Source organism: Phycodurus eques, chromosome 8 (assembly GCF_024500275.1).
Source record: "Phycodurus eques isolate BA_2022a chromosome 8, UOR_Pequ_1.1, whole genome shotgun sequence".
Lineage (NCBI taxonomy): Eukaryota > Metazoa > Chordata > Actinopteri > Syngnathiformes > Syngnathidae > Phycodurus > Phycodurus eques.
Window position 1 is genome coordinate 15515603 of NC_084532.1, and position 19245 is coordinate 15534847.

Here is a 19245-nt window from a genome sequence, read left to right on the forward strand (position 1 = left end):
CTAAGCAGGTATCACAGTAAACTGTAGCATTAATCAGATTTTATAAAAGACATTTGACATTTGTTGTTGGTGTAAAGTAATCCATCAATCCATTTTCTACTCCACTTGACCTCATTAGGGTTGTGGGCAAACTAGAGCCTATCCCAGCGGACTGTAGGCTAGAGGTGGAGAGGTGGGGTACAAGGAGGAGTTGTTGACAACCTATCACAAGGCACATTGAGACAAACAACCTTTCACGATAACATTACTACGGACAATTAAGTCTTCAATGAAACTGACTTGCATGATTTTTAAATGTGGGAGGAACTGGAGTACCGGGAGAAAAGCCATGCAAGTACGGGGAGAATGTAATACATGACACACAAATAAAGGAACATTCTTACTCTGTTGTGTGATTTAAACTACCTGGATAGTCTTCTGCTGGGACTTAAGTGTTGAAGGCCAGCAGGGGGCGCCGTTGGCTTTCTTGCTTTGATAACTGTTTCTCAGGATCTGTGCAGTACAATATTAAGAACTTTTGTTACAGAGCTTGTTTGTCTACTCTGCAGCCTGGCATCTCCTCATTGCGTGTCGACATTAAGACATCAAAACAGTCGAAGTGAAAGGAATGACCAGTTTAACATGATGGCACAATTGGGCTTTTTTTTTTCCTGCTGCTTTTAGATCGAATTTACAATTGGTTTACCGTGCAAAGAAAAGAAAACCTCGTTAGTTCCTTGGTGCTCTCACTCCTGCACTCCCACTTAGACTACTCTATGTACAATATATAGTCTTTAACAGCTCTCACGCTCACCCACACTCCAGTGTTCCCTCATTTGTTTTGCCTCTCTGCTCCTCACCTCTTGCCTCCTTCCTGGTGTGATGTGTGAGGCCTCCCAGCCAATTCCCACGCTAGAAGAAATGAAAACAGGAGGTAGCATGTGTTTAGATATGTGTGGGTTGACCTTTGACAAGAGTCCTGTGTCATTCCCCATCAAATAACATCAGGCCGTCACTGTTCTTTTCTGTACCACTCTGGCATGCATAAGAGAATCTTACTTAAATCCCTGAGCCCCGGTTCCCATGAGCACATTACACACACACACACACACATATATACTGGTTGTCATTTCTCAGTTTGACATTCTGACTTTTAGCATAGCTGCACATATTCCATGACTGACTGAAAGTCTCCCTAGGATTAATCTTTTAGTTCTCAAAAGTCCACTGGGAGTTTGAACTATTCCTAAAGTAAATCAAACTCCCAAATCTCTATTCACTTGAAACTGTTATCAACAGTTATCTTGACAGTTATTATTGAACAAGACAGTAATCCCTCGTCATCGCAAGGGTTAGGATCTGTACCTCTTCATACAGGTACATACTATTTTAAAGCTGTATGAAGGTAAAAAAAATACACTTAGATAATGTTTCAATTAAAGTGTATTGTGCATAAGTTGAATAAAAATTGTACCTAAATAAATGTTGGCAAAGCAAGCATTTCTAAAAGTTCTAAAATGTTAAGTACAATTGAGCTGAATTTAACAAATGTACTGTATTGGATTAAAAAAGAGTTAAAGACACTATATAATAATATAAATGCAGTTTGAACATTGAATTTAATGATTCGCCCGAAGATAGCTGGGATAGGCTCCGGCACACCCGCGACCCTGGTGAGGATAAGCGGTACAGAAAATGGATGGATGGGTGGATTCTTTCGCATACCGTTAGAGGGAGCCCACGTACCACTAGTGGAACTAGTACCATACTTTGAGAGTCTCTGATTTGATCTAAACCTATCACTCATTTATTATTCACCCATTTGCACTGCACACACACATACAAAATAATCCAAAATACACAAATATATTTCCTCTAATTTTTAAAAACAAATTGAAGAGTTTGAATGATGCAAACATGAATAGAAATAAAGTTAAATCACATTGTCCAACACTTCAGGCTTGTTTCTTTTCCAGTAAACTGAGGGAAGACCTGGCAATGAGTGCAAACTGCACATCCTGCGAACAAAAGCCGAGGTTAGGATGTGGGTGTGTGAGAAAAGTTGAGAAGAACCGAGTTAAAGAGTGAAAAGGGGGGCTGTCATTTGCGTCACAGAACAGGAGAACAATGCTGGAGGTAGAAAACCACCAAGGTCAACTTGTTATGAATGCAATGTAACCGAACCGAAGACGCCAGCCTGTCTATTTCGCTTTGTCTGCCTGCCTGTTTAATGGGAGGTTTTACTTGACATTGTCAACATCAACAACAGTTTTGTGGCATTAAATACTAAGTATGGCAATTTGCAATGATGGAAAAAGGCCATCCAAGTTGATCATCTTAACTTAGTCTTGTCCACCAACAAATATGATAATCAGTGAACACGCTGCTTGCATTGTTCTTTATTTACAGGAAGGAGTCCTCTAATCCTTTTGGCCGTTGGATTGTGATGTTTGCTTTTATTTGAAACAGATGCAGGGAGCAGAAGTGCTTATCTGAAGATTAAATTATTGTAGTATGTCATTTTCATCAATAGTGGGAGCTATCTCTCCACTATTCTTGGTTTAAACACACCAGCAGGCTAGAATGATTCTTAACCTACACGTAAATATGGGTTCACTTGCAAAGCATTGTAAATCTTGAAGTTGTCCCATCAAAACTGCACATAAAATGTATTCACGCACCCATCACTGAAATGTATGGCGAGAATTCCTCTCAAATGAATTGGAGGAGTGGGGGGGCTACATACGTAAGTCCCCTCACAGCTCCCTCAGTTCCCCAGGCAGATCTATTTATAGTTTCTGACGTCACTGGCGTCCTCTGACGGAGCCTCGTCACGGCCAGTTTCACTGGGCAGGCAGGGGTGGGGAGGGAAATAGGCCTGGGTTAGGTAGAGGGTATCATCATTGAGGTTAGTGCTGCTGTTGCCCCGCCCCTCTTCGCTCTGTCACACCAATCAGGTGTGAGACGGTGCACTGCATCACTGTGCTGCACCCCTCCCCTTCCCTCTAGTCATCTTCAATTCTCTCTGTGTGAATTGAGCTGGTTCATTCAGGATCAGTTGCATAAAAGCCATCTTCCATTTATCAACTGGTGCTATAAGTGGAACGCTGTAGACAGGTTGGGCTAAAAATAGACTCCAGCAACCTTCAATTGTTGTGTGAGTGCACTATTTTCTATTGTTACAACAAGGCAAGAACGGTAGGGTGGGCTCACCTATTGTTAAAGACAAGAAATATACATATAAGACACATATAATGTTACATTGTCTCAAAAATGGAAAACCTGAAAAGAAGTGATCATGCACTTCAGTGTGTCCTTGAACAATGGAATTATTATAGTAATATGATTCAGTATTGTGAGAGTTTACGTTGTGTATGCAGCTACGCGGTGACTGGGTAAAGGGTGTGGAGACTGGAGAGGGTTAGATGAATAAGAAAGGCGACTGATGTCACATGCTTCACGTCAGTGTTGATGTCATGCTGATGTAATGAGTTAGTGTGTGTGTGTGGGGGGGGGGGGGGGGTCGCTCGGTTCAAGGTCAAAAAGATTCTTGCAAATTTTCCAATGATCAAGAATGTTTGTTCTGCTTTAAACATCAATATTTCCTACTGAGACATGCCATTTTGAGATAATGTACATACTGAACAGAATGGCCACGAGATTTGGACCATTTGCATCTAACCAAAGTCAATACAAGAGTGGCGATAAAAATCCAACAACAATCAGTAAATCAGTTTTGGTCGACATTGTCAGAGAGAGATACAATACATGTAACAATATGCTTATTGTTTTTGTTATCGTGTGCAGTGTGCAGCTGTGTCTTTTATGTTGACTTTCTCTTCTAGCTAATTATTAGAGACACCTCTCAATATTCTGCCATGCAATTGCAGACTGCTGCAAATTAAACATAACAACTAAATCTCTCACATTGACAATCAAAACTAAGCATTATTATCTTTGTAGGGGTGGAATTTATGCTTCAGCTACTGTGTGTTGTATCGAATTAAATACCTACTGTTGTGGCTCATCAATTTGTATTGTCATTGTTTGTCACTTGACTTGATTGTGATGTGGTACGAGATGGATTGAAATATTATGTTCAAGGAAAGTTTTGACTCTCTTTGCTGCCTTTTTGTAACTCGCTTGTGTTTCTTTGCACCCATTTAGCGTGCTCATCTTAAATTCTACAGTATCTTTATCCTTTTTTATCCTAGGTTTTATTTAGTTGTATTTATATAGCTGGTAGAAGTAACACAAACAGTGCATTGAATTCTGTATCTTTCTCCGTCTCTCTTTTTTTAGTTTTGATGTGGAGAATGGCCTGTCAGTGGGTCGCAGTCCTCTGGACGCCCAGACCAGCCCGGGGTCTGGTCTGGTCCTACAGTCCAATGTCCCTCACAGTCAGCGCCGTGAGTCCTTCCTCTACCGCTCCGACTCAGATTATGACCTCTCTCCCAAAACCATGTCACGCAACTCATCCACGGCCAGCGACTTGTGAGTACTTCATTAGGAAATGATTCACAGTAAATGTACTTTTTTTGCAGTAAATTAGTATAATTATGAAGTGCTATATTGATTGTTTTGTAAATATTTCATATTCCCACCGTGGTTCCATCTATGGCATAAGTAGCACCTTGTCCGTCTATATATTTTGCCCTTTGTTTTGAAGGGAGGAGGGATTGAAGCAATGGGAAGTCAGTTGGCTACCTCGGTGAGACAAAGTGTAAAGATTGCTGTGATCTAATTCCAATGATTTAAACCCACTACATCTCCCTGCTGTTCCCTGAACACTGATTTGGATGCTCCTCTCTAAACGCATCACCACTGCAAAGTTGTTGGGACAGCCCAAACAGTCCCAGCATGCATTTGACATAGTTATGTCACATAGGTGTGGAGCGAAGCTAACATTTAACAAAATCACTAGAAGGTGCATCACAAGACAACGCAACAATGTTGTTTTGAACTTCAAAGTTCAGGTTAAAGAGGTTACGTGTTTCACTGGGGACATAAGCCATCACACCTGAAGACATTTCAAATCAGAACGTTTGCTGGACAACAAGTCATGCGGGATGTACAGTATGAGCTGATGTGACTCCCCTCCTTGATGTTTCATTTAACCATGAATTTACATGCATGCTGCGACCCAAATGCTTTCAAACTTTTAACCTTCCGAACATGGCCTCCGGCAATGCATGGATACCCTCCTATTCCATGCACATTCAGTGGTTCCAGTGATGAAAACAAACCTTGGAAGAAAACGTTGCATGAAAACATTAGTTAAACTTCAAATACAAATATCACCTGTTTTCATCACAAATATAACTTGCATTCAATTGTGTGTTTACAGGAGAATCCTTAATGTTTAGGCACGTAATATCCAATCTCATTCTATGATACATACATACAAAATAGAAAATCAAGCTTGAATTTGAAATATTGTATATCAATATACAGTGCTCAACATAAATGATTTGCTCGAAAATAAATGTTTTTTTTAATGGGATACTACACTAGGTATTGGCCAAAATCTGGGCCATTGAGATGAATTAATTGCTGCAAAAATGAGAACTCACCAATACAAGTTCAAAGCAAAGCTAATGTTTTTAAATTGAAAGAATTCAACTTCAGAATTAGAATTTAACCACAGGTGAGTGTAATCATCATGAAATGTCTGACAATTCTTGTCGCGTGTTTACTGAGAAATGGATAAAAAGCTTACTTTTCAAAGTGGCTGTACTCATTTATGTTGAGCACTGTTTAATAAATGAAGTCACTGTGCATGTGGCTCCGCAGGTTTTGCTGATCTGATTACTTTTATTCATAATACTGTCATCATTTTAATACTAAAACAAGAAATAGGACAGATACTGTTAGGAACAATGGAAGCATTGTTTTGTTCCTTTCACACGCATTCACACACGCGCACACAAACACATCCTTTCCGCACTATAAATTTAAAATGTTCCAAAATAAAGTGAGTCGTATGATGCAAACTAAAAATACCTTTTTGAAGAAGCCTAAAACATGATCCGTACACTCTGAGTACTCCAACTCCACAGTCAAATAAAACATCCTACAGTAGTCTAATGAGGTCTTACAAAATGCATGTTTGATTGTTTTTGCAGGCATGGAGAAGACATGATAGTTACCCCATTTGCACAGGTTGGTAGCATTTACACAACACACAGACACGCACACGGCTGATCTGCGCTCGAGACATTCAACTCCACAATAATGCTTTTTAGACTTCAGAGTATTTTCTTGACTGAAGTTTAATTTCACTTCATTTGCACATTAGTTGTAAAAGTAGCTACTGTGGTGTTCTTATTCTTATATAAAGCATGCTGATTGTTGCTTAATGAAATACGCCGTTTTTTTTTCACATCATGCAATCAGGAAGATGTTTACTTACAGCACATTTAAATTGAGTTTTTAAAGCAAGAAACTATGGATAGCTTGCATTGACTGTATATAGAAATTGTTTTCATCCAAACTAATCCTTTATAAATGTGGGCTTGAGTTTGTCCAGATAGCCCACATGAATCTGGCTGCCTGTTTTTTGTGTTTTTTTTTTCTTCACACTGTAAACACGCTTGCACCAAGAAGCATTTCCTTTGACTTCAGAACAACTTGTTCTAGTTTGTTAACATGGCCCTTGTCAAATATCCCATCAACTGTTTACACATTTTACATGAATAATTTTAACCAGGGATAATATCCAGTTAACCATATAGCCTGCTTGCAGTTACATATAGTGCTTTTTTTTTTTTTTTTTTTTGGGATGACAAATGAGTGATTTTGTTTTTCAGATGCAAAATTTCAGTTTTGAAACAATGGAGATTTTGTATGAATGGATGGATGATGATGATGTGACTGACTGAGTGTCTAAGCACTATAAATTACTCAGCATGATCTAAAACAAAATGTCAAGCCATAATCTTGATACTTTTCATGTTTTACACTCCATCCTGCACCTCCACTCTGTTTGTTTGTCTCTTCAGATTCTTGCCAGTCTACGAACAGTGAGAAGCAATTTTGCCGTTCTCACACATTTGCAAGATCGTGTGGGAAACAAGTAAGAGCAAGCAAAAAAGACAGAATGAATGTCCTCTGGGCATCTTTCTACCAAATCTTCTCAACTGTTGCTTGTTGCAGGTGGCCGCCAAGCAGTAATCAGCCACCCTTGTGTAAGCCATGTCACGCAGGTCAGTGCTAGCACCACTGCTTCAGAACGTTAATGAGTGATTCCATATGATTTCATACGTTTGTATTAGAATTAACCACATTAACTATATTTCCGTACCAACATACAGGGTACATACAGAAATCCTTCCTTTTGAATTGAAAAGTAAAGCAGGTACAGTGCCCGCAGATTATAAGGATATTCATCCATCCATTTGCTTTACCGCTTATCTTCACTAGGGTCGTGGGCTGCTGGACCCTATCCCAGCTATCTACGGGCGGGAGGGAGGGTACACCCTGAACCGGTCGCCAGCCAATCGCAGGGCACATAGAAACAAACAACCATTCGCACTCACATTCACACCTATGGGCAATTTAGAGTCTTCAATCAACTTACCACGCAAGTTTTTGGGATGTGGGAGGAAACCGGAGTGTCCGGAGAAAACCCACCCAGGCACGGGGAGAACATGCAAAATACACACAGGCGGGGCCGGGATTTGAACCCCTATCCTCAGAACTGTGAGGCAGATGTGCTAACCAGTCGTCCACCATGCCGTATAAAGATATTATTCAATTTATTTTATATTACTGTATTACATTGTTCTAAGTATTCATAATCTCACTATTCTATAGCCATCTTCTAACAGCAAACCAATAACGATGAAGCACTGATTTTGGGTGTTTTCATGACTGACCTGGGAAATGTGTTTGTCCTTTCAGAGGAGCCTTATCAGAAACTGGCAGTGGAGACTCTGGAGGAGCTGGACTGGTGTCTCGACCAGCTCGAGACACTTCAGACCAGACACTCGGTCAGCGAGATGGCGTCTAATAAGGTGAGAATACGGACCGCATAGCTGTATCAGCTAATCACAGGTCGTATTAGCTGTATGCTTTTGCTTTAAGTAAATAAGTTGATAAATACATAAAGCACACTTAGATGTGAGCTGTCCATTTTTATTAGTTTTAATGTTAAGATGTGAGCTTTCCATTTCATTCAAAAGTTTTTCTTTCCTAGAATAAACTGTGGTATGTATTTGGGTAGCTCATGTCAGCGTCATCTCTCATTCCATTTAAAAAAAAAAGTGGCACACTTAATTGTGTTTGTTTCGCCAAATAAATTCTGGTCAGCAGCAATTTCTGCATTCAGCAGTGTCCACTCTGACAAGAAAGATTAAGCAGATGGCAAGGAATGGCATACATGAATGCAAAAGACGAGGATCTAAAACTCTAAGCCACAGTGCAAAGCATAAAATCTTCAATATAAACCAAAAATGGCAGCACTGTGTGCCAGTGGTTCGCATGTCTGCCTCACAGTTCTGAAGTTTGGGGTTAGAATCTCGCCTGCGGCCTTACAGTGTGGAGTTTGCATGTTCTCCTTGTGCTTGTGTGGGTTTTGTGCGGGTACGCTGGCTTCTTTCCACATTCCACAACACAGAATATGCTCATGCTGAACTAACTGGTCAGTGCCCAACTGCCACTCACTAGGCCACACCTTTTATCATGTGTTATTTACAGTATATATGTGTGTGTGTGTGTGTAATTTCTTTATATTCCCTTTTATTATGTTTTTATATTTATATTTTACAATACAGTGGTATTTTTCTTATGACAACATTTAACAAAAAATGGTGGGTTTTTTTTGGAGGAGGGACTGGAACACATTGGCATTTAATTTCAATAGGGAACATTTATTTGATATAAAGTGCTTTCTCACTATATCTACTGCGAATTCAGTGCATTGCAGATTTTTTTTTCATATTCCACCTAATTCGCCATATCGTGGGATTTTAAACATGTGAGCTGTCATTTTTTTGTGATAAAATAAACGCTTCCTTGCTTAACATTAAAACTAATAAAAACAAAAGCACATATCACAAGGAATAAAATACAAAGTGTGCAGTACTACTGTGCATTAATGTATGTTTAAGAGTATAGAAAGTCTTTATAAGAGTATAGTAGAGGTCTATAGTGTGTAATAGAGTGGGGTAGATAGTCTGGGAAGTATGAAAATGTCCGTATAAAATATGTATAAATAATCCCCCAAATTATGTGGTTGCTACTTTGTGGATTTCACTTATTCCAGGGGTCGGAACCTATTGTACGAGTAAATTAATTACGAGCTTGGTGAACAAATGACACTCATCAGTTAAGGTAACCATTATATGATATATCTGTACTGCTGCTTGTGTTTTTGGGTATACACAAAGTCATCTTCCAGCCACATTTAAGGCGACAGAGCCAGTGGGAGTGGCTCCTGTAAAGTGATTTCGGTTAAAGAGTTAACCCCCACCCATCCCTGGCTGCGTCTTTCAAACCGCCCCCATTTCCAAGTCGGCGAATCAGCATCCTCTCTTCTGCCCGGCCTCTGAAGGCGGCCAATCTGATTGGACAATGGCGAGCAAAGACTGTGTTGGCCGGGGGAGGGACTCGGGATTCTCACAGACTCTGCTTTTTTTTTTGTTTTTCATTGACAGTGTGGGAAAGTACTTGAATGGGCGATATCAGTCGCTCCTTTTGTCACCCTTTACCACACCACATTTCCAGTTCTCCCTGATGCACCCCCACCACACTCTTGCCTTGACCACCCACTCAACCTTTGTAACACCTTCAGGACTGTAGAAACTTTCATTTTGATGCGGGTTTCTTTTTTTTTTTTTTTTCAACCATCCATGCTGAGTGTAAAGCAGTGCAGGGAGCAGTTATAGCCTGGAACTGAGCAAACCATTAATTTGTCTGCCCACTGGATTGGATTTTAAGCAGAAAAAGATCAACATGCATGGAATGGCATGCCCCTGTTGGTTCTCTGGGGTTGTCTGTGCTGGGGACTCAGATAGGTGAGCATGCCTTGTTTACATCTGTATCGTTCTTTGTATTGATCAGTAGGGCGGGCTTTGCAGGGGGCTGTGTGACAAATGACGCAACGAACAGATGAGCAGGACATGCATGTTGGAGATGAGAGCAGGCATTATATAGAAAATGTTGCATTTTTATGTGGAAAGTGTAGAGTAAACCAGGAATGACATGACAGAGTGAGAGCTTGTATTAAGGAGTTAGAAACAAACTAAACCAGATAAAACAGAAACAAAATGTTTGCAACAAGACTATCATTATCCTTATGTATATGTGTTTGCAGCGATGTCACGCGGTATGTGTTACCGCTGCACCATTACACCCAGATTCCCTCCTTATTGCCATACTTGCCACGTGCCACTGATGTTACATAACCACTTGTGCTGTGATCAAACATAAATGCTCAATGCTTATATTTTGGGGGAAAATGAAGGGTAAAGTTATGAGGTTTTTATGTTTGCGCAATATTCTCCCAGTTGAGACCAAACATGCTGCATAGCTGAGTGTGTTGTTGGATGGACATAACTGGCTCCACATCTATGAGCCAAATTATAGCAGTGATCTTGCGTCTTACGTAGTAAACAATAATAATAATAATAATAATAAAATAGTAAATGAATTGACTGTGATTACAATGTTTAGTTACTTGAGATTACTTGACCACTGATCACTTCAATATTGTCTAAATGCATATACTGTTTCGTCAATAACAGTCATTCTCAAACCTGTTATACCAAGTACCACTTGAAAAAAATAGAGTGCTCCAAGTACCACCATCATGACCAACATTAGAACACAATAGTGTAGTAGGTGTCTAAGTGTTCATTAAAATAATATTATTGTAAGTCATTGTAAAATTATGCACAGTGTGAACATTAAACTACACTTAAAAAAAGGAAATTTGTCCTAAAAAGTTAACAGTTGAGCTGCACTTGGGCAGTGATTCTTTTTAGAGTGAGCCTGAGTACCACTACTAGTACTAGTACCAAACTTTGAGAATTCATCCATCCATCCATTTTCTTTTACCGCTTATCCTCACTCGGGTCGCGGGCTGCTAGAGCCTATCCCAGCTATCTTCGGGCGGGAGGCGGGGTACACCCTGAACCGGTCGCCAGCCAATCGCAGGGCACATAGAGACAAACAACCATTCGCTCTCACATTCACACCTACGGCCAATTTAGAGTCTTCAATCAACCTACCACGCATGTTTTTGAAACCGGAGTGCCCGGAGAAACCCACCCAGGCACGGGGAGAACATGCAAACTCAACACATTTTTAAAATGTTCACATAATATCCATCATTTTTGATGTGGTAAGTATAGCCGGTTATGTCACTTACTGTACTGTCGTTCGTGCAAGTGTTCAAAAATGGTTCACTTCCTGGCCTCTTACTGTATGATGCTAAGAAATATGGTTTCCGGTATAGAATCCCAATAGCGCTCTATTATTTCGTTGCACATAGTCCAGCCCACATATCAAAACAATTATTGCATTAACCACTTTTAATGTTGTTTTTGTTGTTGTTGTTGTGTCCGCACAGTTTAAGAGGATGCTAAACCGAGAACTGACTCAACTATCGGAAGCCAGTCGCTCAGGGAATCAGGTGTCAGAGTTCATCGCCAATACCTTCCTTGGTGAGTTTTCACACAAAGCTGAAATAACAAAAGAAACACAAGCAATAATATGACATCATTGATATCATATAAACACTAAGAAAAAAAATAACTTTACGTAATTTAATCCGTGTTATCAAATATAAAATGCAAATCATGTACAGTACTGTGCAAAAGTCCCCACTAGCTTTGTTTTTATAAACATTTCAGAGCATTAATTTTGTCATTATAAACCAGTAAATAGTAGGGCAAATACACTTGGCAAAACTATACAAAAACTACAAAACCATTATCCTCAAACCTTCGTACAGAGGTGGTATATGAGACAAGGAAGAAAGAACACAAAACTGGTGATAATCTAACTAATGAAACTGTCCGCTCATCAGAATCATAATGGCACCTCTCATCTGTTTGTCATCCTCCATGAACCTGGAGATAGCCTGCTAACTAACTGACAAATAGGCAAACCAACACAAACGCTGTACGGTGCTCTATGAATTGTTTTCATTTTTATTATCAGTTGAGCTTTTGTGAAGGTCTGCTCTATACTGAGACGTTATAGTTAGTGTTCCCTCGCTATATGAGGGTTCACGTATTGGACATTCAGTGCAATGGATTTTGTTTTTTTATATTCATATCACGCATAATTCACCATATCGCGGGATTATTTTTGTATATGGCATAGTATTTTATTTTTGTGGTAAATGAAACGCTTCCGGCGGCACGGTGGCCGACTGGTTCTAGTGTCAGCCTCACAGTTCTGAGGAGCGGGGTTCAATCCCCGGCCCCGCCTGTGCTGAATTTGCATGTTCTCCCCGTGCCTGCGTGGGTTTTCTCCGGGCACTCCGGTTTCCTCCCACATCCCAAAAACATGCATTAATTGGGGACTCTACATTGCCCGTAGGTGTAAATGTGAGTGCGAATGTTGTTTGTTTGTATGTGCCCTGCGATTGGCTGGCAACCAGTTCAGGGTGTACCCCCTCGTGTCAACATTAAAATTGTAAAAAAGAAACGAGAAAAATTAAAACACATATTACAGGAATAAAATGTACATAGTGTGCAATACCACTGTGCCTTACTCTATGTTTAAGAGGGTAAAATGCGTTTAAGAGTATGGAAAGTGTTTATAAGAGTATGGTAGTGGTTGATAGGAGTGTGAGGAAGATTAATAAGTTTCTGGGGAGGTTCATACAGCTTTACAATATGCACATATAAGGCAAAAATATGTGGTCCCTACTTTGCGGGTTTCACCTTTTGCAGGGGAATTTACTATTGTTAACTGTATTCAGTATATGGTCATTGTAGCATTAATAACACAACAATACTAATGGTGGTCAAAGAATTTTTCATGAACAAAGCTCAGTTTTATTTTTGATTTAACAAACAAATTATATCAGTGATGCCTAAAGTGTAACATTAGAATAGTCTTCATCACGGTGGGAATGAAGAGTATTCTTCAATTGTGTCCATATGCTCTGTCTGAAGGGAGAAAATAGTATCATTTAAACATTTTAAATCCAAGGTTCGAAGAAGAAAGGTAAATATCAGAACAGATCTGGATTGGAATACGGAGATTTTTTTCTAAATGAGAGCTGGGAGAAGAAAATTGCTTCTTAAGCAGACAGAGAGCACCAGGATTATTTTCCTACCCTAAAAAAAGGAGGCACCGTGACAGACAGCATTCTCGGACACATTGTGTGGCGTTGTCGTAGCAACAGGGTGCAATATTATTAGAGGGCATGTTGCATCAATAGAAGAATCATTCTACATCAGCCCTGGTGGGAGGATGGCGGTTGAGCTGAATAAGGAGGGAGCCGTCACTCAAGCAGTGTTTTGATATGGATGCCTCGACTTCAAGCCTGGCTGTGCTCGGAGATGACCACCATGGTTTCTGGTGTGAGAAAAAGAAGGCACTATGAGAGAGGTGAGCGGGGCCACACAGCTGCTTATGTGATGCCAACACTCTGCTTGCTGTGCATCCTTGTGGTGCCATGTGTTTTTCTAGGCTTGGGTTTTCAAGGTATTTGATCGTTCTTATAAATATAAGGCATGCTTCGTAAATACCGCAGAGTTTACGTGGATGTGATCTTAGGCTGGTTGTCCAATCTTGCGACTCCGGTTTGGCACATGGAATATTTTTTCTGCATATGTATATAAAAAAAAAAAAAACACACACACACACAAAAACTGATGAGTCACTTTGAACACGCATGTGCCTATGGGAACAGCATCTTTGTGTCAATGATGCGTTCTTTTTATTATTCTCATCTTTTTGCATAAAAGAATGACAAGCTGTACTCACTGGGCACAAAAAAAATGACAAACTGTATATTAAATCCCAAATCCAATAAAAATGCTAACTTATGAATCAGTTTACTGAACGTCACTTTCTGCTGCTGTTTACACAATCCATCCATCCATTAATTTTCCGTGCCGCTTGCCCTCACTGGAACCTATCCCAGCTATCTTTGGGCGAGAGGCACGGTACACTGGTACATCTTCGCCAGCCAATCGCAAGGTACATATAAACAAACAACCATTCGCACTCACATTCACATCTACGGGAAAATTTAGAGCATAGAATTTTGAGTCTTCAATGAATCTTCAATGAACCTACCATGCATGTTTTTGGGATGTGGGAGGAAACCGGTGTACCCGGAGAAAACCCACTCAGGCACGGGGAGAACATGCAAACTCCACACAGGCCAGGCAGGATTTGAACCCAGGTCCTCAGAACTGTGAGGCAGATGTGCTAACCAGTCTTCCACCGTCCCGGCCACACAATCCATATACATGTTAATAATGTAACGAATACTCCAAAGAACAATGGTAGATTGGATTAGACTCTACTTACTTATTACTTTCGTATTCGCACAGTATACTTTATATTATAAACACTGAGTTAAACATATGATTTGTTTTGTCTGTATTACACCGAGGCTTTATTTGAATCCTTTCATTGAAGAATATAGGCTGTACAGCTATACAGCCTTTTTTTTGTTGATTGTTGATTAGGATTGGGAGGTTTTGGTCTTGAGCAAATCCCAGTGGAGAAACACCTTGCTATTTAACAATATTGTGACCCACATTTGAGGTGCGGTGTCAGAAAGAGAATTTGAGGGGAATTTGTCTGGCATACTGCCTGGAGAAGAAGTGTAAATCACAGTTTATTTCTCTGCTAAATGCAAAAATATTTCAACATTCACAACATGCATGGTTAGAACAAAAATCACAGATAGATGACCAAGTAATTGACATGTACTGTACAGTATATGATGCGTATCATCATGTGTGCCTGCACTCAAGATGGACATGAATGCCATACCAATGTCGGCTTTTAACTGTTTTATCCTGGTTTTAAATTTGTTTTCTTTCTTTTTATTGGGAAAAACATTTGGTTGCATAAGTGTGAATTAAATGTTTCTTTCTGAAATGAACACAGGTTAAAGAATATAATCACAGCAAACTCATTGCAGTATTTCACAAGGTGACTTCCTTTGGTTGCTCTCTGACTGAATATGTGACCTTTTTTCTGAATGGATCCAGACATTCATCTTGTTCATCTTCTTTTTGTAAATCGTCTTTCTCAGGCCTTTGACGTTCCCATCGAACTGCACTGTTCAATGTCACTGGGCTACCAAAGTGCCAATTACAAAATATATATATGTTTTAAATTGAAAATAGAAGTGAAACAAATATGTTGTAAAACAGGCCCAGGGATTACATTTATACAAACACACAACTATTTGTATGTCCTGGATGATTACTTATGTACATGGAATTTATGGAATTACAACAGCATAGGCCACCTGAGGACGTGTTGCAGCTTCACATTTTCGAAAGCAGCACAAATTTAGTACATATACGTTGCAGGTACAATTCTACAATCTATACTGTTCTTATTGCAGAGAAACAACATGATGTGGAAATCTTGTCTCCGCCGCCTAAGGAGAAGGAGAAGAAGAAGAGGCCCATGTCACAGATCAGTGGTGTGAAAAAGGTCACACAGAGCCCCAGCCTTGCATCTACCTGCGTCCCTCGTTTTGGAGTCAACACCCCACAGGAGAATCTGCTGGCCAGCGTGCGTCTACAAACAGAAAAACACACAGAAGGAAAGAAAACGTGTTATACATGTCATGTTTCACTTCCTCAGGAGATTGAGGACCTTAACTGTTGGGGTCTGGATGTATTCAAGATAGCAGAACACTCTGGAAACCGCCCTTTGACGGTTATCATGTTCTCCATCTTCCAGGTAGGAACACTGACATGAAGTTGAACCTACTGAAAGAATTAAGAGTTACAGTGACCCCCGCAGGTGATACGTTCAACATCAAATATGCAATACCATATTAAAACATGTTTTTCTAGTTTTACACCTTGCACATGCTTTAAACACACTCAAAATATGATTCCCAGCCAGTGTGCGAAGTGTACTGTGGGAAATTCTTCCAATTTTACTAACTTGGTCCCCCATTTTTTTTTGAAACTACAAATAATGTAACTTTCAGCTGGGATAGTCTCTAGCACGCCTGCGACCCTCGTGAGGATAAGCACTACGGAAATTGAATAAAATGGATAATGTATCTTTGTTCATCAATCTGTATAGTGACAGGCAGAACAATTAAATGTTCTCCCACTAGATGGCAGAAAGTACATAATTAACTTGTGTATTCAATTTTTGTGACATTTGTCTGGTGGTGTGCTATTTTCTTCCAACTGCAAAATATTTGCCTTGGCTCTATAAGGTTTGGGAAACAATGCCTTAGCGCTTGTTCTCTCCCTCGCTGTCAGGAAATTAGAGACTGTTTAATAACATCATCAAGAGGAAATGAAAAGAAAACTCGAGCTTGCAGAGTTCTCCAAATAAGATGCGAAGCGTGCAAACTGCTACTTTAACACACAAGGAATAGCAACACATACAGTAAAAACTGAGAATACAAAATGTGTCTGCTCTGTGGGAACAATGACTATTACTGCATCTTAGTAGGTAACTTTCTGTGTCTCTGCTTCTGGATGTACATCCAGTAGACCTCAGTGCTGCCCAGCATGTTGCAACACAGCATTGTATGACACTGAAGGAGCGCAATTCTAAATAGACTGTTTTCTGTAAAAGCCCATTTAAAAAAAGCACACGCTTAGAAATCTGCGATATAGCGGCAGCTCGAACAGTGAACCGCCGAGGGCTGACTGTATTGTGATGGTTGTTTGTGTTTTATACTGTTTGCAAACCAACCTGGATCTCTGAGTTGTCAAGATAGTTAACATGACCCTTCCCTTTTGATCCCGCCAGGAGCGAGACCTTTTAAAAACGTTTAGGATCCCGATTAACACCTTCATCACCTTCATGTTGACCTTAGAGGACCATTACCATGCTGATGTAGCTTATCACAACAACATCCATGCAGCTGATGTTGTGCAGTCCACACACGTGCTCCTGTCTACCCCTGCTCTAGAGGTGAACTGTGTGATGATTTGGAATCAGATGTAACTAATACTTAACAATTCAATATGAGTAAGCCGTTTCCAATACTTTGTGTTTGCCCATTTCTTTCCAGGCTGTATTCACAGATTTAGAGATCATGGCTGTTTTGTTTGCCAGCGCCATTCATGATGTTGACCACCCAGGCGTCACGAACCAGTTCCTAATAAACACAAGTAGGTCTTCTGCTTTTTGTATCTGTATTTAGGTGAAAAAACATGAATGAGATCAGGATACTGTTTGACTGACAATGTCAGAGTGGTATTCATTTGATATTTTGGTTGGGTCTGAAAACGTTGTTGAGTGAGTCTCCTTTTTTTTTTTTTTTTTTTTAAACCTGTCCTGTTTGGCTATTAGGTCAAGCATAATGGATAATCTGTATCCCTTTTATGGCAGAACTGTTTTACTGTGCCACAGTGGAGTTTTTATACTGCCACTGTGGTTCTTTTTATTCTGTTAGACAGTGAGAAGATAACTACATTATAATAAAGGAAGAGAATGTGAGTGTGTTAGCGTAACTCGTGTGTTGAGTGAGTTTCCTTGTCACATTTTTGAAGAAGCTTCCAACATTTCCATCACAGGTTCTGAGTTGGCATTAATGTACAACGATGCCTCAGTGCTAGAGAACCATCACCTCGCTGTGGGCTTCAAACTGCTCCAAGAGGACAACTGTGACATCTTCCAAAACCTCAGCAAGAAACAACGTGACTCCCTCCGCAAGATGGTGATAGACATGGTGAGACCTTGTGCATTATCGTATTTTATCAGTTCGTGAGATAACCTATATGCAACGTGCCAAAGCTGTTCTTTGCTACAATCAATGAACAAATAATGCTTACAAGGGCACCTCGACAGTAGTCAGAAAGCAGCCTTTTTTGTTATTGTTGTTGTTGTCTGGAGCAGGACTTGAATTGGTTCCAAAGACCAAGTCCTTACAGATTAGCTACTGCCAGACCATTAAAATAAATATCATTTTAATGACACAGTATATACAAACCCCAATTCCAATGAAGTTGGGATGTTGTGTACAACTAAATAAAAACAGAATACAATGATTTGCAAATCCTTTTCAACCTATATTTGATTAAATACACGACAAAGACAATAATTTTAATGTTCAAACTGATGACTGTTATTGTTGTTGTTGTTTTTTTCAAATATTCTCTCATTATGAATTTGAGGCCTCAAGCAAATTCCAAAAGGTTACAAAAGACTGGGAAAGTAGAGGAATCCTAAAAAAAAACAAAAACATCTTTTTGGAACATTCCACAGGTGTACAGGTTAATTGGAAACAGTTGAGTGTCATGATTGTGTATAAAATGAGAATCCCCAAAAGGTTGAGTAGTTCACAAACAAGGATGGGGCAAGGTTCACCGCTTTATGAACAACGGCGTGAGAAAATAGTCCATCATTTATGGTGTGTAATATCATCAAAAGATTCAAAGAATCTGGAGAAATCTCCGCACAAGTGGCAAGGCCGAACACCAACATTGTGTGCCCGTGACCTTCGATCCCTTAGGCAGCTCTGCATAAAAACTGGCATAATTGTGTAAAGGATATTGCCACGTGGACTCAGAAACTCTTCAGAAAATCATTGTCAGTTAACACAGTTTGTCGCTACATTTATAAATGCAAGTTAAAACTTTACCATGCTAAGCGCAAGCCATTTATCAGCAACACCCAGAAACGCTGGGTGTTGCTGATAAATGGAAAGATACATACAAAGAAAGTAGGACAAATACGATCAGAAATGAAGTTGTGTGTAATAATTTCAGATAACGATACTTGTCAGAAGTGTAGCTTATTTGTTGCCATGAAGGCTATGATTACTGTCTTACGCTGCATAGACAACAGACGCGAAGCAAACATTTGCCTCTGCGGCTTGGCATTGTAACTATTTGCATTAGCTTTAGCTCGTCGGCAGCTGGGGGGGTGCAACAAGCATTCCCTCGTCGTACCCGAACAGCGGAAAGCAGGGAGGTGAGGCGGCTGTTCGAAGTGGTTACGCCGTATTTTCTTCTTGTTTGTTTTTTACAATATAGTGTACATGAACACACGCTGAACCGCGGTTTTTGCTTGCCTCATAACAACATCCTGTTTCGCCCATATTATTTAGGTGACAAAAGTATTTCGGTCCGAAAC

At 40.0% G+C, this 19245-nt stretch overlaps 1 protein-coding gene and 1 long non-coding RNA gene across 6 annotated transcripts in view; one reads left to right on the forward strand and one right to left on the reverse strand.

Moving 5' to 3' along the window:
• LOC133406187 (cAMP-specific 3',5'-cyclic phosphodiesterase 4C-like) overlaps positions 1–19245 on the forward strand; it is a 91274-nt gene that overhangs the window by 64740 nt on the left and 7289 nt on the right. For all 5 annotated transcript variants that reach the window (XM_061683590.1, XM_061683595.1, XM_061683594.1 and 2 more), the window contains 11 exons: positions 4282–4473; positions 6105–6141; positions 6981–7054; positions 7135–7184; positions 7882–7994; positions 11552–11645; positions 15533–15705; positions 15778–15876; positions 16915–17079; positions 17180–17279; positions 17685–17839. In XM_061683590.1, coding sequence (XP_061539574.1) covers positions 4282–4473; positions 6105–6141; positions 6981–7054; positions 7135–7184; positions 7882–7994; positions 11552–11645; positions 15533–15705; positions 15778–15876; positions 16915–17079; positions 17180–17279; positions 17685–17839 — 1252 coding nt within the window. The remainder of the gene's footprint in view (positions 1–4281; positions 4474–6104; positions 6142–6980; positions 7055–7134; positions 7185–7881; positions 7995–11551; positions 11646–15532; positions 15706–15777; positions 15877–16914; positions 17080–17179; positions 17280–17684; positions 17840–19245) is intronic.
• LOC133406188 (uncharacterized) lies at positions 14967–15898 on the reverse strand. Its single transcript, XR_009769038.1, has 3 exons — positions 15796–15898; positions 15654–15711; positions 14967–15568 (listed from the first exon to the last, which is right to left on the reverse strand). It is a non-coding gene; the product is annotated as an uncharacterized LOC133406188 (long non-coding RNA).